At 45.3% G+C, this 26703-nt stretch overlaps 1 protein-coding gene across 3 annotated transcripts in view; it reads left to right on the forward strand.

Moving 5' to 3' along the window:
* Window positions 1-509: 509 nt before the first annotated feature.
* The window catches only part of LOC132382484 (serine/threonine-protein kinase PAK 4-like), a 61484-nt gene continuing 35290 nt past the window's right edge, over window positions 510-26703 (forward strand). The window contains exons 1-6 of one of the 3 annotated variants that reach the window (XM_059952726.1): window positions 510-990; window positions 4029-4081; window positions 4177-4418; window positions 8055-8702; window positions 23186-23641; window positions 24224-24357. In XM_059952726.1, the coding sequence (XP_059808709.1) occupies window positions 4212-4418; window positions 8055-8702; window positions 23186-23641; window positions 24224-24357 (1445 nt within the window). In that variant the 5' untranslated portion in view covers window positions 510-990; window positions 4029-4081; window positions 4177-4211. The remainder of the gene's footprint in view (window positions 991-4028; window positions 4082-4176; window positions 4419-8054; window positions 8703-23185; window positions 23642-24223; window positions 24358-26703) is intronic. The other 2 variants (XM_059952718.1, XM_059952737.1) reach the window with 2 other exon arrangements.

Genomic DNA, 26703 nt, shown 5'->3' on the forward strand with positions numbered 1-26703 from the left:
GACTAGGAACTGAGATTAAGCTGTCTGTGGGTCAGTGTGACATTACCAGGGTTAAGCCTAGGCTGATTTTGGTAGAGATTGTATGGTGACCGAAAACAGGCCCAGCCTTCTCCCTTTCCCAGACTGACCATGGGAGTTACTGGTTCTTGTTTACAAATCAGGAGCAGTGGGCTTTGTAGCTGAACTACTGCTGAAACAGATAATGATATTTTTTAACGTGCCTTGAAAACATTTATGAAGTCAGCATGACATTAGCGGTCGACAAACAATGAGAAGAATTAGAATCAAATTATTGTCTGAATGCAGGAAATGTTTATAATTTTCTGCTTTCCTTCCTGCATTTTATTTTTGGTATAGTGCTCTCCTCTATTGCTGCATGTTGCCCTGTTTCCAGAGTTACAGGGCAGTGAGCAGCCCTTGAAACAATGCCTGGGAACGTCCTACTACAAATCTTTAAAATTAAACCCTTGCGAATCAGCTTTACAATATACCTACCCTGTAGTGGCTTGAAGCCATGAAGTGACTGGAGTTTCATTTCTTGGAACACTGTGTTGGGCTCAGTACCTCTTTGTCTAAGGTTGCAACATCATCCATTGGAATGCTGAAGCATGCAGGCGTTAATTTAAGAGGGTTTCAGGTCAGGTGTGGCACCCCTTGTTGTTGAATATCCTGACTGTATACCCTTACAAATTCCAAATGGCCTTAGGGGAGTGGGCCCTGGTGTGCTGAAGAGTGAGGAGATCTGACGGGAGAGATTCTGACCAACCCATTCACAACTGCAACAACTCCGGTTGACTCACTGCACGGTTGAAGAAAAGGCAAATACAGCTTGCAAAGAAACTACTCATGGGCGAATCCGTTGCCAAGCCATCGCACCTGAGTGTAAGCTCCACTGCCTGAGTGTTTGAACAAGCAGAGACATGCTGCAAGCCAGCAAAGTGGGCCTTCCACACACACCCAGAGCGCACTCTTATAACCTACTGTTAGGTGGTAAGTAAACTTTCTCTTTGCTCTGAATTCCGTTGCAAATGAGAGAAAAATTTTAGTGCTTGATTCCGAAGTGATGTGAGTGCAGTTTGGGGTTGTGGGAGGCTGGGCTTTAAGTTCCGGGCAAACTAAGTACCTGTGCTGCAGTCTGCAGGAGTTTTGCAAAACTGCTTGCCTTGTTTGCTAAGGGTAAGACAATGTAGACAAAGGGAAACCATGAGAGGCTGCAGGGTTAGAACGTAGCTGTGGGGAAGGTCAGCGGTGAGGATGAGGCATGGGTTGTGGGGAGAATGCAGGAGTAATGATGCACCATCAATAACTCTCTCTGAGACGTAAAGGCGAGATATCGGCTTTTATTAACTGGAAGAAGGAACAAGCAGTGAGTGACCACCATACTACATCCTGGAGACTGAGAGGCCGGGCTCAGGCCTCAAACGCTTTACACAGGGGTCTGTGGGAGGAGCCACAGGAGCAGTCAGCAGGGGGCGTGTCCAGACAAGTATATGTAGTTCACCACAAGTAATGAGGTGCAGGTTGGCAGGGGCTTTGCAGGGAACAAAGCCGGTAATACTGCAACTCTAGTCGTTCATCAATTGTGTTCTGAACTCAGCTATCAGCACATCGCTTTCTGGCATAGTACATACAGCACATTCACAGGCCCTTTGGCCCAGGATGGTGTTCCAGACTAGTTAAACTAGTAAATAAATACATAACTAAATGAACCCATTCTGTCTGTGCAATGTCCATATCCCTCCATTCTCTGCACATCCTCGTGCTATCTAAGAGCCTTTTGAATGCCTCTGTCATACTTACCCCCCAACCACCCCAGGAGGTGCATTCCAGGCACCCACCAATCTCTCTGTAAAAAAAAACACGTTTTTGCACGTCTTCTTTGAACTTGTCCCACCTCATCTTAAATGTATGTCCTCTAGTATTAGACATTTCAGTCTTGGGTAAAAGATGTCTGTCTATGCCTCTTGTAATTTTATGTACTTCCTTCGTGTTCCCTCAGCCTCCGCCACTTCGAAGAAAACAGCCCAAGTTTGTCCAGTATCTCCTTATAGCACATGCTCTCTGTGGTGAACTATGTGCCTGTCGGGACACGCCCCCTGCTGACTGCTCCTGTGGCTCCTCCCACAGGCCCCTGTATAAAGGAGATCTGAGGCCTGATGCTCGGCCTCAGTCTCCAGGACATTGTATGATAGACACTCATTCCTGGTTCCTTCTTCCAGTCAATAAAAGCCGATATCTCGCCTTACGTCTCAGTGTGAGTTATTGATGGTGCATCACCCTCTAAACCAGGCAGTGTCTTGGTAAACCTCTTCTGCACCCTCTCCAAAGCCTCAACATCCTTCTATAAAGGGGCGACCAGTTAACCATTCCTATAGTGGGATGGTGTCTGTTTGTACCGGGGGCTCCCTTGGATTGTGTCAGTGTCTAGGAGGGGTTCCTGGGAGTGTGTCTGTGTTAAAGGGGTGGAGGGCTTCCCAAGAGAATATTTGAGACTGGCTGATTTTATATAGTCATAGACCAGTACAGCATGAATGCAGGTTCTTTGGCTCAATCAGCCCATGCAAACCCAGCTAGTCCAAGTTTCCTGCTTTTGTCCCATTTGCTTCCAAGCTCCACCCCTCAATGCACCAAACCTCATAAAGCCTATTACTGTACCCGCCTCAGACACTTTCTCTGGCAGCTCATTCATCACACACTGCATAAAAAAATTGTCCTCAGGTCCCTTTTAAATCTATACCCCCTCCTTTTGGACTTCTCTACCCGAGGTACTCTGCCTGTTAGTCCCGGCAACATCCTCATAAATCTTCACTGCATTCTTTCCAGTTTAACCACATCTTTCCCATAACAGGGTGAGCAAAACTATACTCTGAAACATGAGACCCAAGATGTTGTGCTGATCCAGTTCATAATCAAATGGCCAAATAAACTAAACCCTTCTGCCTAATAATTGTCATCTATAGTAATGATTCGGATGAGAATGTGGGATGCATAGTCAGTAATTTTGTGCATGGCATTAAAATTTGTGATATAGTGGACAGTGAATTAGATTACAATGGGACCTGGATCAGCTGGGAAAATGGGCCAAGAAACGACAGATGGAGTTTAATTCAGATAAATGCCAGGAGGTAAGGAAAAGCAGGGTAGGACTTACACGGCAAATCATAGAGGGTGCAGGTGCATAGTACCTTGAAAGTGGCAATCCAGGTAGACAGGATGGTGAAGAAGGCATTTAGCACGCTGGCCTTCGTCAGTCTGTTCACTGAGAACAGGAGTTGGGGTGCCACGTTACAATCACACAAACCTTGTAGCCACATTTGAACTATTGTGTTCTGGTCACCCTGCTTCAGGAAGATGTCATTAAACTGGAAAGGATGCAGAAGTGATTGATGAGGATGATACTGGCACTGGAGGGTTCAATTTATGGGAAGAGGCTGAATGAGTTGGGACTTTTTCTCCTCTGGAGTATTGGAGACTGAAGTGCAACCTCATGGAGGTTTATAAAAACATTTGGGGGCGTAGATAAGGTGAATGGCCACAGTCTTTTCTCCGAGGGTAGTGGAGTCCAGGACTGGAAGGCGTAGCTTAAAAATGAGAGGGGAAAGATTTGAAAGGGACTTGAGGGAAAACTTTTTCAGACAGTGAGTGGTGGATATATGGAGCGAGTTGCCAGAGGAAGTGGTTAGAGGAGGGTACGGTTATAACACTTAAAAGACATTTGGATAGGAGAATTCATTGGAAAGGTTTTGAGGGAGTGGACTCGCTCAGGTAGGCAACTTAGCCAACATGGATGAGTCGAGCCAGAGGGTTTGTTTTCCATGCTGTGTAACTGAATAATTATATCTGTCTATGCCTCTAACGTGTCCGTACTTATGGGGTTTCCCTGAGAGTTTACCAGCAGATTCAGGAGGTCCCTTGTAGTGTGTCACCTCTTTGGTCTAGTCCATTTGCAGCTTTGCAGTTCCTTCAGTTCAGAGCCTGAAAGCTGCTTGTCTGATTATTTGTGCGCTGACATCCACCGTTTGTTACAGGTCCCTACAAGATCTTACTCTGTGCTCGTGTTTCCCATTGGCTGCAGTCAAATGTGAGGAATGTGATCACCTGAGTTTTGCCAGCCCCAGCTCATCCCTGCCTCCAGACACGTGGTTTTCTTTGCTTTCTCTCTCTCTCTTGTGGCAGGTTTGTTTCCCGAAGCTCTGCTTCATCAGCTCGAAATGTGGAAGAAACGGAAAGCCCGTCAACTGGAAATTTCAGCTCCCGTCAACTTCCAGCACAGGGTCCACACCTCCTTCGACCCACAATGCCAGAAATTTATTGGGCTTCCCAAGCAGTGGCAGGGGCTGCTGGCGGATGGCGTAAAGCAGCCAAAACCTCTGGAAGATCACTCCATAGTTATGCCTGAGGATGTGGCACCATTAAAGGTAATTTATGCTTACTGTGTGTGGGGGGTAATTGGTCTCTGGGGGGTGAGGGACTATGGGCGAGGGGTATTGAGGCCGATGTCTATAGATACTGAGGGTGAGAGCAGCCCACGTTGAAGGGCTGAGATTCTGTGGATGTGGATGGAGCGTTGTCTGGTTGAGTGGTATTGCAACAACATCCTTGCATTCAGTGATAGCAAGAGCAGGGAATTGTGGACTTCAGGAAGGGGAAGTCAGGAGAACTAACACTGATCCACATTGAGGGGTCAACAGAGGAAAGGGTGAGCAGCTTCAAGTTCCTGGGGTCAACACCTTAGAGAATCTCTCCTGGGCCCAGCACATTGATGCCGTCATGAAGAAGGCACACCAGCAGCTCCATCAGAAGTTTGAGAAGATCTGGTATGTCACTCTTACATATGCAGATATACAGTGGGGCGTATTTTGAGTGGAAGCACCTCAACCTGGTCTGGAGGCTCCAATGTGTAGGATTGCAAGAGACTGCGGAGGGCCGTAGACTCAGCCACCTCTATCATGGGCACAGCCCTCCCACCATCAAGGACATCTTCAAAAAGTGCTGCCTCAAGTGGGTGGCCATCCATCACCAGCCGGGACATGCCCCGTTCTCACTACTACCATCACGAATGACCTACAGCAGCCTAAAAACAGTCACTCAATGACTCAAGAACACCTTCTTCTCTTTCACCTTTAGATTTATGAATAGTACATAAACACTTGCTCGTTATTCATAAACACGAGAAATTCTGCAGATGCTGGAAATCCAAAGCCACACATGAAATTTGTTATTTATCAACTGGAATGCAGTGCAAATGATAAAAATGACGATAGGTTACAAGCAAGTAAACAGTGCTCAAGGGGGATAATGAGGATCGTTCATGGACCATTCAGACATCTGACGGTGGAGGGGAAGAAGGTGTTCCCAAGTCATGAGTGTTACTCTTCAGCTCCTTTACCTCCTCTCTGATGGTAATAATGAGAAGAGAACATGTTCCAGATGGTGAGGGTCCTTAATGATGGATGCCACTTTCCTGAGGTACTGCCTCGAGAAAATGTCCTCGATGGTGGGAGGGTTGTGTCGGTGATGGAGCTGGCTGAGTCTGCAAAATGCTCTGCAGCCTCTTGTGACCCTGTGCGGTGGAGTCTCCAGACCAGTCAGAATGCTCTCCATTGTACATCTGGTGTAGTTTGCATGAGTCTGTAGGATGTATCAGATCTCCTCAAGCCGCTAATGAAAAACACAACCAAGCTCCTGGCATGCCTCTTTCATGTATCAATGTGTTGGGCCCAGAATAGAATCTGAGATGTTGGTGCCTGGGAACCTGAAGCTGTTCACCCTTTCTACCGCTGACCCCTCAATGAGGACAGGTGTGTATTTCCCTTTTCTGAAGTCCATAATTAATTCCTTGGTCTTGCTGACATTGAGTGTGAGGTTATTATTGTGAAACCACTCAGCCAGCTGATCTGTCTGTCTCCTATATGCCTCCTCATTGCCATCTGACCAGGAAATCCAAGAGCTAGTTTACTGCAAACATACAACATCTCTGGACTAGAACTTCCCCACCTGTCAGTGAACAGTAGCAGCTCTACAGCCTCCTCAGGCACTGGCAATCCAGTGGTCATTGGACAGTGGGTAGAATGAGTGCAGAAGGTTCAACAACATGCTGTGCATCTTCAAAGCCACCTACACTGTAAATATCCACGGCCCTACCCAGCTGATGGCTTAGAATGGAGGTGAACATCCAGGATTGAGGCCCAGTGAGTATTGGCTGGAAGGAACATGGACATCCTCAACTGTCTTTGATATGAGCACCCTCGACTTCATCCAACAGCAGCCCATGTGTGTTTTTTGTACAGGTAAGATCCCTGAAGGTGGTAGCACAGACAAGACGGTGGAGTAGACACATGGGATGCTTGCCTTTATTAGCTGGGATACAGAACAGCAGAGCAGGAATGTCTTGGTACAGCTTTATAAAACCTTGCTTAGAATGCAGCTAGAATATTGTGGTTACAATACTATAGGAAAGATGTTGATCGTTCTGGTGAGGGTACAGAGGAGGTTCTCCAGGATTCAGCCTGGGATGGAGTGTTTCAGCTGTCAGTTTTCAGTGGAGCAAAGTAGTGACCTAATAGGGATGTACTAAAATAATGAGAGGCATGGACAGGGTAGGTCATAAAAAGCCTTCCTCCATGGCAGAGGTGGGGGGGGGGGCAGTGGATGGGTTTAAGATGTAACAGGTTTGAAGGAGATTTGAGGAAGGGCTTTCTTCCCTGTTTAGAGTAAGGCTACAATCTGAAACACACTGCTTAAGAAGATGATGAAAAGGAAGGTAAACTCACAGCATGTAAGAAACATCTGGGTTAGCACTTGGATCTTCAAGGCATAGAAGGCTATGGACTAAGTGCTGGTAAATGCTGGATGAGTCGATGAGCTGATGGTTTCCCCACTGCTGTTCTGAAATTCAGTGTTTGAGTGTGTTGCTTGTGTTGATTTTGTTAATGAGAGTTCTCCTTCCTTGGAAAAGTCTTTTTTTTCCTTATTTGGTGCATCCCAAAAGTCTGCAGTGATTCATTTGGTTTCTTTTCCCTGTTTCATGCCTGTGGTGTGAAGATTAGGCAAGGACTGGGGAGATAGTGAAGTGCTGGCACCTCATTACTCAGTGTGTCCTGGGCTCGGTAGTCCAGGAGGCAGATTGTGATTAAGTAGCATTGGTGAAGTAAGTGTGGGACTGGGGGAGTGAGTTCAGAGCAGTCAGTGTTTAAGAATAGGTCGCAGACAAGAGAGAATCTACAGATGCCAGAAATCTGAGCAATGCTGGAGGAACTCAGCAGGCCAGGCAGCATCTACGGAACAGTCGACATTTTGGGCCGAAACCCTTCTGCAGGACTCTGAGTATAGGTGCAAGTTTGAAGAAAGTATATAGTTGGCATGGTGATCAGGTATTTGGAGGTGTAGGTAAGTGTCAGTGCATGGAGTGCAGGTCCGATCTATTCTTGTCTGAAGTCCTGTGTGCTTCTGAAGTAAAAGCAGAAAGTGTTGGAATAACTCAGCAGGTCTGTGGGCTGAAGTCCTTTCATTGGAATGGAGAAAGAGAGAAAACAAGTTAGCCTAGGTGGTAGTGGAGTGCGAAGAGTGAAACAGTGGTTATGTTTGTAAAAGGATAATATAACGTAGCCATTAAGTGAACAGTCTGTGTAATGTGTTGCTAGTATTGTGAAATTCATGTTGCGTTCCTCCATAGGCTGCATAATCTCATTGATAGTCACCTGAATTCATCCAAAAAAAGCAGTGTAAAGCACAAGACAACATGTTCCTTTGCTGTACTACTCAGCCTTGCTTGCTAATCAGCTATGGTCCTTAACTGTACGTGGAGTGCTTGTGTTTTGTCCAGACCCCAGCTGGTCATACTTGCCAGGTAAATTGGAGCTTCCTCCTTCCAGCTCCAGTGATCCAGGTTTGAGCCTGATTTCTGGCAAACGTTGTGACTCTGCAGTAAGCTGTTTTTGAACAAACTGCCTGATGTAAGAAAATGTGTGAAATACAAACTATATTGTGCCCTTTGATCTTACAATGTATATTTCTATCTTTGTATTACTTAAATTGTTTGTTTTATTGCACAGCCTATCGTCCGTGGAAGTGTACCAGCAATGAATAGTTACCTCACAGGGTTGCTGTCCGACCTGAGGGAACTCTCGTTTACAGGATCCAACTCTTTACGAAGAAATACCATTTGCTTTTCCCAAAGGAAAGAGTGGCCACTGAGGGGATTCAAGGAAGGTGACACTCAAGAAATGCTGCAAAAGCATGCAAGTTATACGGGACGTTGGAGCAGTAATCTCTCCAGAGATCAGGAAAGATGTTGTAAAGGGGAGAATGGAAGTCTCACGGCTAGGCTCCATCTGCCAAAGAGTTCACATTTGCAACAGAATGATGGTGGGATTCACAGGACCAAATTAACCCAGAACCTGACCGTCCCCTCACTGGAATATGAACGGCAGAGAACAGAGTCTTTCAATAATGTACAAAGTCTTGCACCTCAACCAGGGAACTCTGTCAACCCACCAGACAGAAGTGCCTTTGGACCAGACTCTCCACAGGGAACAAGACCAAGGAGAAGAAACAGTATTGGCTGGAGACCCATTAGCTGCTTTTTCATTCAGTCCAGCCCGAAGCAGTCAAGAGATCAGGCTTCCACCTCGGGCACCTCCCCTCGGGCAGACCTCTCACTCGGCACTTCAGCAAGAGTCACCTCAGCTAGCAAGAATCAGGTATGGGTCTGCAAGAACCGTAGTACTTTGTACTTTTAGTCTCAGTGTAGCAATCTGCACTGTGGGGGCAATCCTTCTATTTGAGACACAAATATTCACAAGCTGAAGTCTCTTACTTTCTATTTATTGGCCATTAACACAGGAATTGTTTGTGGTAGTTTAGTGGATGGCACCCTGCGTAAGTAGTTAAGTAACTGTGAGTTTTAATCTGTTCCACAGCAAACTGAATATGAAGTATCTGCTAACCTTCATAAATTTGAAGCATTATTTTGAATCCCAGCAGGTTTAACAATATGTTTGCTAAAGAACATTGTAGCGTTGTACGGCATAAAAGCAGACTCTTTAGCCCATGTTAATCATGATAGCTAGTGAGACCAATTTCATTTGCTCAAGTATCCTTCTACTTTTCTATCCGCATGCCTTTCCAAACAACTTTTAAACATTGTAATTGGCAGGGTGGAGATACGTCTCTACCAAAGGAGGTGTGAGGTGCTCCTTCCCTCCACTAGCTTGCAAGGTCACCCTTGGACAAGGTGTAGCACCTGCTTAGCCCCCCCAGTCAGAGTCACGTGAGGCCGTGGGAGCAGGTGGTGGATGTTTGTACAGGCTGTTCGGCTGCAGACTGCAAAATGCCTTCACCTTCAGAGACGCTGGCTAATGTGCTGTTGGCCACTTCCCAGGAACATTTGCAATTTTGCCAAATTAGGAGGGTGTAGCAACTTGCAGAATTCTGCCAAAGGGGATAGGTTTGTCAAGTGTACAGGTAAATGAGAGATTAAGTTGAATGCAGTGAATTATACTCTGTGGCATGAAATGTAACAAATACATTAAAAATGGCTAAAGATGTATATAGGAAGCAGCAACTAGAAAAATATATCTCAGAGAGATATACTTCAAGTCGCTGTTTGCTCGATTCATCTTTGCCCATTTTTAAGTATTTGTTACATTTCTCTGAGATAAGTAGGGAAATAACCTAGCCCAGAAAAACTGAAGAGAATGTAGGCAAGTAGATGATGTTTGAACCTGAAATGTGGAAACAGGAAATGATCAGGGCAAAGGAGGGACACGTTGCTGCAGGAAGTGACATACGTGTTGGCAACAGGAGACCTAATGCAGGAAATACGTCAAGGCATTTCTCGACAATGTAGTCAGAAGGATGTTACTACTAAGCAAAAGAATTTAATTTGGTACAGTACTGCGCAAAAGGCTCTATTGTGCACTGTGAATGGGAAGGGGACAGGGAGAGGGGGATCATGGTTGGGAAATGGGGAAAGGAGAGGGGACGGAATGGAAAGCACCAGAGGGACATTCTGTAATGATCAAAACACCAATTGTTTGGAATCATATGACTTTGCCTGGTGTCTCAGGACTGGATGTACCTGCACCCACACCGCCCCTGCCTCTGGCACTCCTTCTCTGCCACCCGTCCCACACCCTCCCATGGCACTCCACCCTCACCAATTGCAACATTCTTTGCTCCAGCCAGATTTACAAACGTGCTCTGCTCTAGACGTACAAGAAAGCTGGATGAACTCAGCAGGTCGGGCAGCATCCGTTGAAAGAAGCAGTCAATGTTTCGGGTCGAGACCCTTCGTCAGGACTGAAGAAGGAGGGGGCAGGGGCCCTATAAAGAAGGTGGGGAGAGGGTGGACAACCAATCAAAGGAAAGATCAAGGGGTGGGGGAGGGCTATGTCCATACGTGGCCTCCTCTACTGCCATGATGAGGCCAAACTTCGGTTGGAGGAACAACATCTCATATACCGTCTGGGTAGTCTCCAGCCTCTTGGTATGAACATTGAATTCTCCAACTTCTGGTAATTCCCTCCCTCTCCTTTCCCCATCCCACCTTCACTCTGTCTCCTCTTCTAGCTGCCTATCACCTCTCATGACTCTGCCTTCTGCTACTACCCATAGTGCTTTCCCCTTAGATTCCTTCTTCACCTCTCCTGCCTATCCTCTCCCTGCTTCCCCTCCCCCACCCCTTGATCTTTCCTCTGATTGGTTTTCCACCCTCCCTCCACCTTCTTTATAGGGCTCCTGCCCCCTTCTCCTTTAGTCCTGACGAAGGGTCTCTGCCCGAAACGTTGACTGCTCCTTTCAACGGATGCTGCCCGACCTGCTGAGTTCATCCAGCTTGTTTGTATGTCTTGATTTGACCACAGCATCTGCAGTGAACTTTGTGCTTTGCTCTACATTGACAAGTACAGTATTATTCAAAGTCTTAGGCTATGTCCACACTACACCGGATAAATCTGTAACTGAAGCTTTTTCTCTTCGTTTTTACCCTCCGTCCACACTAAAACGCTGTTTTCATCCCCCCAAAACTGGAGCTTTTCAGAAACACTCTCCAAAGTGTGTATTTTTGAAAACGCCGGATTGGCTGGAGCAGTGTGGACAGGGTTACCGGAGAAATTGAAAACGCTGTCAGATAGCAGCGTGCTATTTCACTGTTTTCCTGAACTCAACCTAACAATTTCAGAACGGATGGCAATGAGGCTGAAGCCAGAAGAGTTAGAAATGTACTCACCAAATACTTTGACCCATAACTTACTGAATAAATAAATATACTCACTTTGCCCTGTTTTCTGTCCTTGCTCCTATGAAGGTGGTTTACCTATTTATGCAAGTACTTCTCAGACAATAGATGTGTAACAGCCTAATGTAACATTGTATGGAAGTACAAGATAACACTGATGCAGACATGTTTTATACATTTAACAAGGTGCTTTACTAATGCAACAGAGTTAGTCAGTTTTTCAATGTTCGTTGTCAGCCGGGTCAATCTGTCTGTGGACTCCCTGTCGGTTGCCGCCGTACGCTCCAGTATTTGTTTTTTTTTTACTTTTAAGTTCTCCTGTGTGAGAGCCAACAGCTGCCCGTAAAGTTTTTCTAGTCTGTAACTACTCAAACGTGCACTTTCACGGCGAGATTCGACACCAAACATGTCACTTGTTATCGGTAGATGTGTCCTGTGCATGCACAGTAGGAGGAGATTCACGGAAATCTCCATTTCAGTGTGGACAGAGATATTTTCAAAAATGCATAGTGTGGATGCCTATCGTTTTTACACGAAACTGGCATTCTCAAAATTATCCGGTCTAGTGTGGATGTATCCTGAGGCACAGTATATACATTTGCCTATGATTTTTGCACAGTATTATAGATTACGGAGTCGTACAACCCTGAAGCAGATCCTCCAGAGCTACTTATCCATGCTGACTGAGTTGTCTATCTGAGCTAATCCCACATGCCTGTGTTTGACCTATATCCCCCAAACTATGCACCTGTCCAATTAGATGTTGTAATTGTACCCGAGTCCGCTGGCTTCTCAACTCACATACCCATCACCATCTGTGTGGAAAAACTTGCCTCTCAGGCCCCCTTTAAAACGTACCTTACACTTGTGCATCCTAGTTTTAGACTCCTCTATCCTGGGAAAAAGTCAGTGACCGTTCACCTTGACTACCCCTCATGATTTTGTAAAGCTTTATAAGGTCACCTCCTTATCCTCCTTACACAAATGATGGTTACTTACAGTATTTAATTAACATTTTTAAACATATACTTCTTATTCTAATTTATAGTTGCTATTATTATGTATTACAATGTGCTGCTGCAAAACAACAAATTTCCTGGCTTTCTATATACCAGTGATATCAAAACAGATTCTGACAAATTTTAAATAAAGTGATGAACTTTATGAAATGAACAAAAAGAGGAGAGAGGCACAAGTTAAGGCTTAAGAAGGAAGTTCTAAGGTTTGCTGTCATTTTTGTTATTGGGGTGGGGAATAAAAGTTGCACAAGAGATGGGAATTAAAGTAATGCAAAGGAATGTCAGAGGGCTGCAGGGCTGGAGGAGGCTGCAGAGATAGGGTGGAGCAAAGCTGGTGAGCACGATGACAAGCATGTTAAACTTAAAGTGCCAGCTGATTGGAAGCCAGTGCAGGGCAAGGAGTGAGTTAGGCCATGGAGAAAAGTGAGAGTGGACAGTGGAGAGGGAAAAAAGGTTGTAGAGGTGGTAGAAGATGGGGCTGGACTAGAAATGGGATTGGATGTTCAAACATATACAATCACATATTGAGTGGAATATTTAGGCTGGGAATTGGTCAGCACACTGAAGTCATGGTCAGGGTTGGGCACAGAATTGACAGCGAGGGAACAAGTTGTTGTTCATCCAAAACTTTGTTCCAGAGCGAATGTGACTGAATGTTTGGGGGAATTGCCAGGCAGTTTGACCTGGATGTCTTTTCAGATGTTGCTATTCTACATAATGGGTTCACCAGCTGGGTGATGGAGGGGTGTTGCAGGAGGATGGTATAATCAGCATTCAAAGGATAAGGATGGTTAGATTTATGCAGTTGCAGGTACAAAGGATTCAAGACAACTTCAGTGGTGTTCCAGAGACAAAAATCTGATTGGATGAATCTTAGATACAAAAAGGGTAGGCACAGATACGGGAGGCAACAGCATCTTTGTGGAAGGGAATGTAGATGGGATGGGGAAATCTTTGAGCAGTGTTCACATTGGTTTGAATGTGCCAAAACAATGGTTTTAGTGCTTGGAGTTCTTCCCCATGGAAATCAGGCAGACAAAATGCTGATAGACCTCAGCAGATTTAAAGGGAAAGGATGGTGCTTGGAATGGGAAACCATTTCAGATGTTCAATATAATATTATTATCTATGTACATATATATCACCATATACAACCCTGAGATTCATTTTCTTCTAGGCACACTCAATAAATCAGTAAGGCCTTTGACAAGGTCCCGCATGGGGGGTTAGTTAGGAAGATTCAGTCACTAGGTGTACATGGAGAGCTAGTAAACTGGATTAGACATTGGCTCAATGGGAGAAGTCAGAGAGTGGTAGTGGAGGATTGCTTCTCTGTGTGAAGGCCTGTGACCAGTGGTGTGCCACAGAGATCAGTGCTGGGTCCATTGTTATTTGTCATCTATATTAATGATCTGGATGATAATGTGGCAAATTGGATCAGCAAAATTTGCTGATGATACAAAGATTGGAAGTGTAGTAGACAGTGAGGAAGGTTTTCAAAGCTTGCAGAGGGATCTGGACCAGCTGGAAAAATGGGCTGAAAAATGGCAGATGGAGTTTAATACAGACAAGTATGAGGTATTGCACTTTGGAAGGACAAACCAAGGTAGAACATACAAGGTAAATGGTAGGACACTGAGGAGTGCAGTAGAACAGAGGGATCTAGGAATATAGATACAAAATTCCCTAAAAGTGGCGTCACAGGTAGATAGGGTAGTAAAGAGAGCTTTTGGTACATTGGCCTTTATAAATCAAAGTATTGAGTACAAGAGTTGGAATGTTATGGTGAGGTTGTATAAGGCATTGGTGAGGCTGAATTTGGAGTATTGTGTGCAGTTTTGGTCACCGAATTATAGGAAGGATATTAATAAGGTTGAAAGAGTGCAGAGAAGGTTTACAAGGATGTTGCTGGGACTTGAGAAACTGAGTTACAGAGAAAGGTTGAATAGGTTAGGACTTTATTCCCTGAAGCGTAGGAGAATGAGGGGTGATTTGATAAAGGGATATAAAATTATGATGGGAATAGATAAAGTGAATGCAAGCAGGCTTTTTTCACTGAGGCTAGGGGAGAGAAAAACCAGAGGACATGGGTTAAGGGTGAAGGGGGAAAAGTTTAAAGGGAACATTGGGGGGGCTTCTTCACACAGAGAGTGGTGGGAGTGTGGAATGAGTTGCCAGATGAAGTGGTGAATGCAGGCTCACTTATGACATTTAAGAAAAACTTGGACAGGTTCATGGATGAGAGGGGCATGGAGGGATATGGACCAGGTGCAGGTCAGTGGGACTAGGTGGAAAAATGGTTCGGCACAGCCAAGAAGGGCAAAAGGCCTGTTTCTGTGCTGTAATGTTCTATGGTTCTAATAGAATAATACAGGTAACCATAAGAGAATGAAAGACCGTGCCAACTTGTGTGTTCAACCAGCGTGCAAAAGACAACAAACTGCAGATACATAAAGAAAGAAATAATAATAATAATAAATAAATAAGCAATAAATATTGAGAACATGAGATGAAGTCTTTGAAAGTGAGTCCATAGGTTGGGGGGACATTTCAGTGACAGGGCAAGTGAAGTTGAGTAAAGCTATCCACTTTGATAGCCTGCTGATTAATACTATTGCTAAACCTGCGAATCCTGAGGCTCCTGTACCTTCTTCCTAAATGCAGCAGTGAGAAAAGAGCATGACCTGCTAATTCCCTGCTAATGGATGCTGCTTTCCTTTGATTCGGCCTACAGCAGTGGTGTCATCAGCAAACGTAAATATAGCATTGCAGCTATGGTTAGTCTCACAGTCCCTAGTATGAAGTGAGTAGAGCAGGAGGCTAGGCACACAGCCGTGTGGTGCACTTGAGTTGATGGAGATGGTTGAGGAGATTTTGTTGCTAATCCAAACTGATTGGGGTCTGCAAGTGAGGAAATCAAGGATCATAACTAGCTTTAGGGTCTAGAAGGAAAGAGCAAAAGACCCATAAGATATAGGAGCAGAATTAGGTAATTTTGCTCGTTAAGTTGGCTCTGCCATTCAGTCATGGCTGCATTTATTTTTAAACCCCCTGCCTTCTGCCGGTAACCCTGACTGAGACTGTGAAGAGGTGTGAAGCAAAATCTGGCAATTGATACATGGATTCAGGTGAGAATGGATGGATTGATTGGCTGGTGGCATCAGATGAGGGTGGATTGATTGGCCAGTAGCATCAGGTGAGAGTGGATTGATTGGTTGGTGACATCAGGTGGGGGTGGATTGATTGGTTGGTGACATCAGGTGAGGGTGGATTGATTGGCCGGGGGCATCAGGTGAGGGTGGATTGATTGGTTGGTGACATCAGGTGAGGGTGGATTGATTGGTTAATGACATCAGGTGAGGGTGGATTGATTGGCCGGGGGCATCAGGTGAGGGTGGATTGATTGGTTGGTGACATCAGGTGAGGGTGGATTGATTGGCCGGGGGCATCAGGTGAGGGTGGATTGATTGGTTGGTGACATCAGGTGAGGGTGGATTGATTGGTTGGTGACATCAGGTGAGGGTGGATTGATTGGCCGGGGGCATCAGGTGAGGGTGGATTGATTGGTTGGTGACATCAGGTGAGGGTGGATTGATTGGCCGGGGGCATCAGGTGAGGGTGGATTGATTGGTTGGTGACATCAGGTGAGGGTGGATTGATTGGTTGGTGACATCAGGTGAGGGTGGATTGATTGGTTGGTGACATCAGGTGAGGGTGGATTGATTGGCCGGGGGCATCAGGTGAGGGACAGAGGAAGTGAGATAGTCTGCTAGAGAGTCATGTATCAAAACCAAGATGTCAGCGGCTGCTATTAATCCAGATTTTGGGTGAGACCTATGGAGGAAGGTAGAGGCAAAAGAGGAGACATTCTATAAAAGGGTAGGTGACATCACTAAACCCTTTAGCCACAGTTTGTACATTCATTATGTGCTGTGTTGTATGATGTGGGTGATCACTGTCTTTCCAAGACCATGGTTGTTCTTGGCAAATTTTTCTACAGAAGTGGTTTGCCATTGCCTTCTTCTGGTCAGTGTCTTTACAAGACGGGTGTCTCCGCCGTTATTAATACTCTCTGCCTGTCATCAGTGATCGCGTAATCAGGACTTGTGATATGCACCTGCAGCTCATACGACCATCCACCATGAACCATTTCCCATGGCTTCATGTGACTCCGATTGGTGGAGGCTGAACAGGTGCTACACCTTGCCCAAGGGTGGCCAGCAGGCTGGTGGAAGGGAGGAGCACCTCACCCCTCCTTTGGTAGAGGCAAATCTTCACCCCACCACCCAATTAGCCACAATATTGATGCTATAACTCAAGCAAGTTGGGATTGTTAAGAACTTCATTCATAATGGAGAGATGGAAGGAGATGTTCAATGGTGTATTTTGCCAGAGTGTGTGTGATTGGAAAGTGGTTGGAACGATTAACATGGGGGCAGCACTGGCTGGGAAGATTGACCTAAGAGGAGGACAAGACAGTTAGGGATGCGAGCTTTGAAGCAACAGATGTTGAATGGGATCTTGAGAATGATGAAGCAGTTAGCTCATCTAAGAGGGAGATGAGCCTAGGACTTCAGCCAGAGTGCTAGGGTCAAGGAGCACTGTAGGCTGGAGAATGGTTAGCAGAGCCTAGGTATCCAGGAGAGAAATGAGAAGAAGCATGATAGAGGCAAGAAGGAGAGGTGTATCCAAGAGAACAGAAATGCATTGAGGGGAAATATAGTGGGCTTGAATCAAACACAGTAATAAAAATGCACTTTAGTTACACAGGTTAGCAAACTTATGCTCTGGCTACAGACCAAAGCTAGTGAGGGAAATTGAAGTTTTCACAGGTTCTTTTGTGGAATGAATTTGAAAGCTGTAGCAGATTCAACGATGGATCCCTTATCCTAGGCAGATCACATATACCGGCAGATAATGATGCACGAGTACACAAGATTACTGTAGCAAAGCTAGCATCCCGAGGGAGCTCATGCAGAGTCTGACGTCAGCTGAGAAGGAGGATCAGTGCAAGGACAATAGCTGCAGTAAGAAGCAGTGAAGAGGGCAGGGCCCCCAGAAACCAATGGAGCAAACCTGGAAATAAGGCAAAGGACGAGGCTGAAGCCATAGTTGTGCAGGCATATTTGTGAAGCTGTAGTTGTGAATACATAGAAACATAGAAAATAGGTGCAGGAGTAGGCCATTCGGCCCTTCAAGCCTGCACTGCCATTCGGTATGATCATGGCTGATCATCCAACTCAGAAACATGTACCTGCTTTCTCTCCAAACCCCCTGATACATTTAGCCACAAGGGCCATATCTAACTCCCTCTTAAATATAGACAATGAACCGGCCTCAACTGTTTTCTGTGGCAGAGAATTCCGCAGATTCATCGCTCTCTGTGTGAAGAAGTTTTTCCTCATCTCCGTCCTAAAAGGCTTCCCCTTTATCCTGTTACGTATTCAGGCAACAACAAATATATGAGTTAGGCAAGGGTTTAAATAACAAATAACACGTTTATTAAACACTGAAAACAAACCCCCCCAGAAGAAAACAAACACTAACGTAACCGGAAATCAGCTGCTGTGCGGCAGCTTGAACAGTTCTTAAAGCGATGCAGCTCAAACAGTTCTTAAAGCGATGTTGCAAAAACAGTTCTTTAAAGTAGTATTGCCAAAAGTTCGAAATGCTCACAGTCCATTTAAGGGAGAGACTTTTTAAGACGATTTAAATTCTCTTTCATGTCGCTTTGCTTCAGTCCCCGACGTTGAACTTTTCCCACAAAGAATTTACGAAACGAAACAAAAAGGCTTAAAGGCACTGACCTTTCCTTTATCACTGTCCTCAATCTTTTCTGCTATCCCGCAGAGATTAACACGAGAACAGTCAACGAATTCCTTCTGAATAAGGATTAAACAAGGTCGAACCCGTTTCACTGTCGAAAATCGATTCTCCTCGATCTTTAACTCCCAAACTCCGATCTTCACTCTCCACTGATTCTCAACTAGCAGTATTGTAAAGAAACTGCTGGCAATGACCTTTTAAACTTTAGGCATTAGATAAAAACTTCATCCTTCAACTAAACTGCGCCATAATCTTAAATCACACAGTGGCATGAAGTCAACTTGGCAAATCCAGCCATGAACTGTCCCCCCTCACAGGGTGGGGTCTTCCTTTTATAACCTGTAAAAAAAACCTGTCACATGATCTCTACTGGCAGGAAACTGACGTCACTCCACCATCACAAGACCATTACCTCAAGTCCAGTATAGCTTCAACCCCAGTCACGTGACAAGGGTACCACTGTCATGTGTCACGAGTACGTAACAATCCTTAAACTGTGACCCCTTGTTCTGGACTTCCCCAACATCGGAAACAACCTTCCTGCATCTAGTCTGTCCAATCCCTTTAGAATTTTATATGTTTCAATAAGATCCCCCCTCAATCTTCTAAATTCCAGTGAGTATAAGCCTAGTCGATCCAGTCTTTCTTCATATGAAAGTCCTGCCATCCCAGGAATCAATCTGGTGAACCTTCTCTGTACTCCCTCTATGGCAAGGATGTCTTTCCTCAGATTAGGGGACCAAAACTGCACATAATACTCTAGGTGCGGTCTCACCAAGGCCTTGTACAACTGAAGTAGAACCTCCCTGCTCCTGTACTCAAATCCTTTTGCTATGAATGTCAACATACCATTTGCCTTTTTCACCGCCTGCTGTACCTGCATGCCCACTTTCAATGACTGGTATACAATGACACCCAGGTCTCATTGCACCTCCCCTTTTCCTAATTGGCCACCGTTCAGATAATAATCTGTTTTCCTGTTCTTGCAACCAAAGTGGATAACCTCATATTTATCCACATTAAATTGCATCTGCCATGAATTTGCCCACTTACCTAACCTATCCAAGTCACCCTGCATCCTCTTAGCATCCTGCTCACAGCTAACACTGCCGCCCAGCTTCGTGTCATCCGCAAACTTGGAGATGCTGCATTTAATTCCCTTGTCTAAATAATTAATATATATTGTAAACAACTGGGGTCCCGGCACTGAGCCTTGCGGTACCCCACTAGTCACTGCCTGCCATTCTGAAAAGGCCCCGTTTACTCCCACTCTTTGCTTCCTGAATGCCAACCAATTCTCTATCCACATCAATACCATACCACCAATACCATGTGCTTTAAGCTTGCACACTAATCTCCTGTGTGGGACCTTGTCAAAAGCCTTTTGAAAATCTAAATATACCACATCCACTGGCTCTCCCCTATCCAATCTACTAGTTACATCTTCAAAAAATTCTATAAGATTCGTCAGACATGATTTTCCTTTCACAAATCCATGCTGACTTTGTCCGATGATTTCACCTCTTTCCAAATGTGCTGTTATCACATCTTTGATAACCGACTCTAGCGTTTTACCCACCACTGATGTCAGACTAACCGGTCTATAATTCCCCAGTTTTTCTCTCCCTCCTTTTTTAAAAAGTGGGGTTACATTAGCCACCCTCCAATCCTCAAGAACTAATCCAGAATCTAAGGAGTTTTGAAAAATTATCCACCATTTCTTGGGCTACTTCCTTAAGCACTCTGGGATGCAGACATCTGGCCCTGGGGATTTATCTGCCTTAAATCCCTTCAATTTACCTAACATCACTTGCCTACTAACATTTATTTCCCTCAGTTCCTCCATCTCACTAGACCCTCAGTCCCTTACTATTTCCGGAAGATTATTTATGTCCTCCTTAGTGAAGACAGAACCAAAGTAGTTATTCACTTGGTCTGCCATATCTTTGTTCCCTATGATCAATTCACCTGCTTCTGACTGTAAAGGACCTACATTTGTCTTGACCAATCTTTTTCTTTTCACATATCTATAAAAGCTTTTACAGTCAGTTTTTATGTTCCCTGCCAGCTTTATCTTATAATCTTTTTTCCCTTTCCTAATTAAGCCCTTTGTCCTCCTCTGCTGGACTCTGAATTTCTCCCAGTCCTCAGGTGTGCCACTTTTTTTTGCTAATTTATATGTTTCTTCTTTGGACTTGATACTATCCCTAATTTCCCTTGTCAGCCACGGGTGCACTACCTTCCCTGGTTTATTCTTTTGCCAAACTGGGATGAACAATTGTTGTAGTTCATCCATGCAATCTTTAAATGCTTGCCATTGCATATCCACCGTCAACCCTTTAAGTATCATTTGCCAGTCTATCTTGGCTAATTCACGTCTCATACCTGCAAAGTTACCCTTCTTTAAGAACCTTTGTTTCTGAATTAACTATGTCACTCTGCATCTTAATGAAGAATTCCACCATATTACGGTCACTCTTACCTAAGGGGCCTCGCACGACAAGATTGCTAACTAACCCTTCCTCATTGCTCAATACCCAATCTAGTTGGTTCCTCGACATGTTGGTTCAGAAAAGCATCCCGCATACATTCCAAGAAATCCTCCTCCTCAGCACCCTTACCAATTTGGTTCACCCAATCTATATGTAGATTGAAGTCACCCATTATAACTACTGTTCCTTTATTGCACGCATTTCTAATTTCCTGTTTAATGCCATCCCCAACCTCACTACTATTGTTAGGTGGCCTGTACACAACTCCCACCAGTGTTTTTTGCCCCTTAGTGTTATGCAGCTCTACCCATATCGATTCCACATCCTCCAGGCTAATGTCCTTCCTTTCTATTGCGTTAATCTCTTCTCTAACCAGCAATGCTACCCCACCTCCTTTTCTTTCCTGTCTATCCCTCCTGAATATTGAATATCCCTGCATGTTGAGCTCCCATCCTTGTTCACCCTGGAGCCATGTCTCTGAGATCCCAACCATATCATATTCATTAATAACTATCTGCACATTCAATTCATCCATCTTGTTACGAATGCTCCTCGCATTGACACACAAAGTCTTCAGGCTTGCTTTTACAACACTCTTAACCCTTATACAATTATGTTGAAAAGTGGCTCTTTTTGCTTTTTGCCCTGGATTTGCCTGCCTGCCACTTTTACTTTTCACCTTACTACTTTTTGCTTCTACCCTCATTTTACACCCCTCTGTCTCTCTGCACTTGTTCCCAACCCCCTGCCACATTAGTTTAAAGCCTCCTGAACAGCAGTAGCAAAAACGCTCCCCCTAGGAAATTGGTTCCAGTCCAGCCCAGGTGCAGACCGTCCTGTTTATACTGGTCCCACCTCCCCCAGAACTGGTTCCAATGCCCCAGAAATTTGAATCCCTCCCCCTTACACCATTTTTCAAGCCACGTATTCATCTGAAATATCCTATTTCTACTCTGACTAGCACATGGCATTGGTAGTAATCCAGAGATTATTATCTTTGTGGTCCTAATTTTTAGTTTATCTCCTAACTCCCTAAATTCATCTTGTAGGACCTCATCCCTTTTTTTTACCTATATCGTTGGTACCTATGTGAACCACGACTACTGGCTGTTCACCCTCCCATTCCAGAATGTCCTGCAGCTGCTCAGAGACATCCTTGACCCTTGCACCAGGGAGGCAACATACCATCCTGGAGTCTCGTTTGCGGCTGCAGAAACGCCTATCTATTCCCCTTACAATTGAATCCCCTATCACTATAGCTCTCCCACTCCTTTTCCTTCCCTCCTGTGCCGCAGAGCCACCCATGGTGCAATGAACTCGGCTGCTGCTGCCTTCCCCCAATGAGACATCTCCCACAACAGTATCCAAAACAGTATATCTGTTTAGGTGGGAGATGACCCCAGGGGATTCCTGCACTACCTGCCTACTGCAATGCTGTCTAGTGGCCACCCCTCTGCCTGTGTAGCCTTTACCTGGCGTGTGGCCAACTTACTGAGCGTGCTATTCATGACTTTCTCAGCATCGCAGCTTCACTGGCCCACAGACTGCTTTCTGCTGAGTCTGAGCTATTCAAACCTTGATTGTCTAATCAACGGCTTTCTGCTGAGCTATTCAAATCTTGATTGACTTGATTGCACAGTCCAAATGCCAAAACTGCCAGAATCTCTCGAGTCAAAGCCTCAAATCTCCACTCCTTCACACCGTGTGTGAAGGTGAGGCTGTGAAGGTGTAGCACTGCTGTGGATGGTTTGGGGTTAATGAATGGCATGGTACCGGTGGAAGGTTTGGGGTTAATGGATGGCGTGGTACCAGTGGATGGTTTGGGGTTAATTGATGGCATGGTACCGGTGGATGGTTTGGGGTTAATGGATGGCGTGGTACCGGTGGATGGTTTGGGGTTAATGGATGGCATGGTACCGGTGGATGGTTTGGGGTTAATGGATGGCGTTGTACCGGTGGATGGTTTGGGGTTAATGGATGGCGTTGTACCGGTGGATGGTTTGGGGTTAATGGATGGCGTGGTACTGGTGGATGGTTTGGGGTTAATTGATGGCGTGGTACTGGTGGATGGTTTGGGGTTAATTGATGGCGTGGTACTGGTGGATGGTTTGGGGTTAATTGATGGCGTGGTACTGGTGGATGGTTTGGGGTTAATTGATGGCGTGGTACTGGTGGATGGTTTGGGATTAATGGATGGCGTGTTACTGGTGGATGGTTTGGGGTTAATTGATGGTGTGGTACTGGTGGATGGTTTGGGGTTAATTGATGGCATGGTAGCGGTGGATGGTTTGGGGTTAATTGATGGCATGGTACCGGTGGATGGTTTGGGGTTAATTGATGGCGTGTTACTGGTGGATGGTTTGGGGTTAATGGATGGCGTGTTACTGGTAGATGGTTTGGGGTTAATTGATGGTGTGGTACTGGTGGATGGTTTGGGGTTAATTGATGGCATGGTACTGGTGGATGGTTAACTGACTCTCACGTTCAGCAGTGTGGTCTCTGCTAAGGAATGGAGTTATCGGGTTGGAGGTTTTGTCTAGGTCATCTGGTGGGTGTTATTTGCCTTTGGAGTGGAGCTGAGTGCCCTGATATTGTCTCTCCTGTAAAAGGCAAGCAACCAGCCCAGGAGCAACGGAGGAATAGTCCAGACCAGTGTTGGAAGTCCGGGGGAATCCGTGAGGAGGGGGAGCAAAATGAAGAATCCTGGAAATGTTTCAGTGCCAAGTCAAGACTCTCACCAGATGAGGGGGAGCGTATCCCAGGGGCAGGTGAGCCTACGGGGGAGTGGCTCACACACACACTGCTCACCTCAGAACAGCCCCACTCTCCGAGAACATCGTCCTGCCACGGGAGCTGGCAGAGTTACCCACGAGCAGTTCAAGGCTGCCATAGCAACTGTGGTTGACCAGACTGATCCCAGGAAGCACCTGGAGTCCTTCAGTAAAATTGGGGAAGGGTCCACGTGCATTGTGTGTGCAGCCGTAGAGAAGCAAACGGGCCGCAGAGTGGCGGTGAAGATGATGGACCTGCAGATGCAGCAGCGACGGGAGCTCCTGTTCAATGAGGTGAGGACGGGACTGCTTCCTCGAGCTGTGGCAGCAAGGAATAAGCTAATCACAGGATGGAATGGTGGAATGCACAAAGGGATGGCGGATTCACAGGTCACTGAGGGAGGGTCAGTGGGTTTGGGGTTCACTGAGGAGAGGTTTGGTTGGTTCAGGGGTCACTGAGGTAAAATTCAATGAGTTCAGCAGTTGATGAGTTCAGCGTTCACTGAAGGGAAGGTCATTTGGTTCAGGAGTCACTGAAGGAGGGTCAGTGGGTTCAGGGGTCAGTGTTGATAGTGTCAATGGATTCAGGGGCCATGAGGGGAGATTCAGAGAGTTCAAGGGTCAGTGATAGGCCAAGCAAGTTCAGGGGTCATTGAGTGGAATGTTGGTTGGTTGATCTATGACTGGTGAATCAATAGGATTCGGGAGTCAGGGATGGGAGGATCTGTATGTTTCAGGGGAGTACGTAAATTTTGGCATACAATAGTTGGGTGTCTGGGGGTTCTGTGTAGTGCTCGAAGACTAGTAGTCATTTCAGGGTACAGTCATCCTCCCTGGATATTATCAGTGAGGCAGCTGTGTGTCTTGCTTTGTCAGGTGGTGATTATGAAAGACTACAAGCACGAGCACATTGTGGAGATGTACAGCAGCCATCTGGTGGGTGACCAGCTGTGGGTTGTGATGGAGCTGCTGCAGGGTGGAGCCCTCACCGACATCATTTTACAGACCAGGTAATCCCAGACCATCATTTTACAGACCAGGTAATCCCAGACCATTATTTTACAGACCAGGTAATCCCAGACCATCATTTTACAGACCAGGTAATCCCGCAGCATTATTTTACAGACCAGGTAATCCCACAGCATTATTTTACAGACCAGGTAATCCCGCACCATCATTTTACAGACCAGGTAATCCCAGACCATCATTTTACAGACCAGGTAATCCCGCACCATCATTTTACAGACCAGGTAATCCCGCACCATCATTTTACAGACCAGGTAATCCCACACCGTAATTTTACAGACCAGGTAATCCTGCACCATCATTTTACAGACCGGGTAATTCCTGTAACCCATCTGCTGAACGAAGTGGGAGAGCTGTTTTGTCTGTCGTGTGCAGAGATTATTTTCTCTTGTGGAGGAATCTAGAATCAGTAATCATGGTTCACAATTGTATTGGTATTAGTTTACTGTCTTATTATTGTGACGTACTCAGATACAGTGAAAAGCTTATCTTACACACAGTTTATATATATCAAATCATTACACAGAGCATGGAGCTAGAATATGGTAAAAAATAACAATGCAGAATAAAGTGTAAAGGATATGGAAAAGGTGCAGTGTGGGTAAATGATAAAGTGCATGGCCATAACAAGGTACATTGTTGTTATGCTTTGTAACTCTGAAACATAAAACTAATCGAAAGGGAAACACAGAGCCGAGGATATGTATGTATACTTTGTTATTACCTTAGTGATGAGCACACTTATGAAACGGTGGCATAATGACGTATGCCACTTACGTCCTTCATGCATAAAGCCCACAATGCATTATGTAAACACCAAAGCATGCTCAAACAATATATTTACAATATTACTCAAATATCACTGAAATGTTAAATACATAACACTCCTCCCTATTTAGCTATAAAGTCCAACTCAGTATGGAATGTGGAGGATTTCTTACTCTTGTGGGACAATGCCTTTCCTGACAAGGGAAGGCACCTGCTTGGCAGGTGAGACTTGTGGCTGTGAAACAATCCCAGGTTCTGGGGCTTCTGACGTGGTGGTTGTAGTCATTGACTTTGGGACTGCAGGACGTGGTTCTGACAGTTCTGGACAATTCTCTTTTGAGCATGTTGGGATCCCAAGCAGCGCAAGGCAAGCTGCTCAATCTCCTGATCTCTCCAGGTCATCAGACAAAGCTTTGGGCCAACACTTTCATTTGCACCATGCTTAGATAACTGGCATGTAGCTTCTCCATCACTTTAGCCCTCGGCTTGGATGGTGCAGCAACTCTTAATCCCCACATAAACAGCCTTCATCAAGGGCAAGTTTATCCCAGTGCTGGTAAAAATGGGGGAACTGGAATTTCTGCAGCACATTCCAGCCATTTTGAGTTGCTGTGTAAACCTGAGACAGTGTGGGGCCTTTTCTGATTCCCCTTTGGGTCACTTCTGCCGTAACAGGAAGACTTTTGGTTTGAATTAGGGAGAATGTGTAAAGAGGAGTATCTTTTTTGTAAATCTTTCAAGAATCTCCCTTTCCAAAGGTAAACAGAACAATCCATCTGCATTTCCATGATTAGTTGTCCTCTTGAATTCGACCCTGTAACTGCGTCCTCCAAGAAACAGAGCCCGTCTCTACATCTGTGCTGCTGCCATTAGTGGAACACCCTTCTGTGGATTGAAAATGGACGCCAGTGATTGACGATCAGTAATGAGGGTGAAGTACTGGTTGATACATTTTACACTCCAAAACATACTCAAGGTCTCTCTGTCAATCTGTGTATAATTTTTCTCTGCATTGGTAAGGGAATGTGATGCAAAGGTTATAGGGTGTTCACTTCCATCACTCCTAACATGTCACATCACTGACCCATACAAGGAGATGAAGCATCACAGGCAAGCTTCTCTGGCCAATGTGTGAGTACAGTGCCAGACATCACTGCTTTTTATTAGCTTTCGGAAAGCCACATCACACTGCTCTGCCCTTGATCTGTAGTAATGAGTTCCAGGCATGAAGCACAGTAGCCAAGTTTGGCAGGAACCTGTTTTAGTAACTGACAAATCCTAATAAGGACTGCAACTGTGACAAGTCTTTTGTTTTTGGGGCATTCACCACTGCTTAAATTTTCTCAGCACAGTTTTGTAATTCTTGTGTGCCAATGGTGTGACAACAGCAAGTGATGCTTGTTTTTAAAAAATCACACTTGTTGCATTGCACTGAATCCATAATTCTCTAATCTTTTTGGCATTTTGGGGATGTTTCTTTTGAGGATGTTGTCATCCTCCCTGGTAACAATGATGTTGTCCAGGGATCACTGAGAGCCTGGGCAGCCTTGCAGCACCTGGTC

This window comes from Hypanus sabinus, chromosome 2 (assembly GCF_030144855.1).
Source record: "Hypanus sabinus isolate sHypSab1 chromosome 2, sHypSab1.hap1, whole genome shotgun sequence".
Taxonomy (NCBI): domain Eukaryota; kingdom Metazoa; phylum Chordata; class Chondrichthyes; order Myliobatiformes; family Dasyatidae; genus Hypanus; species Hypanus sabinus.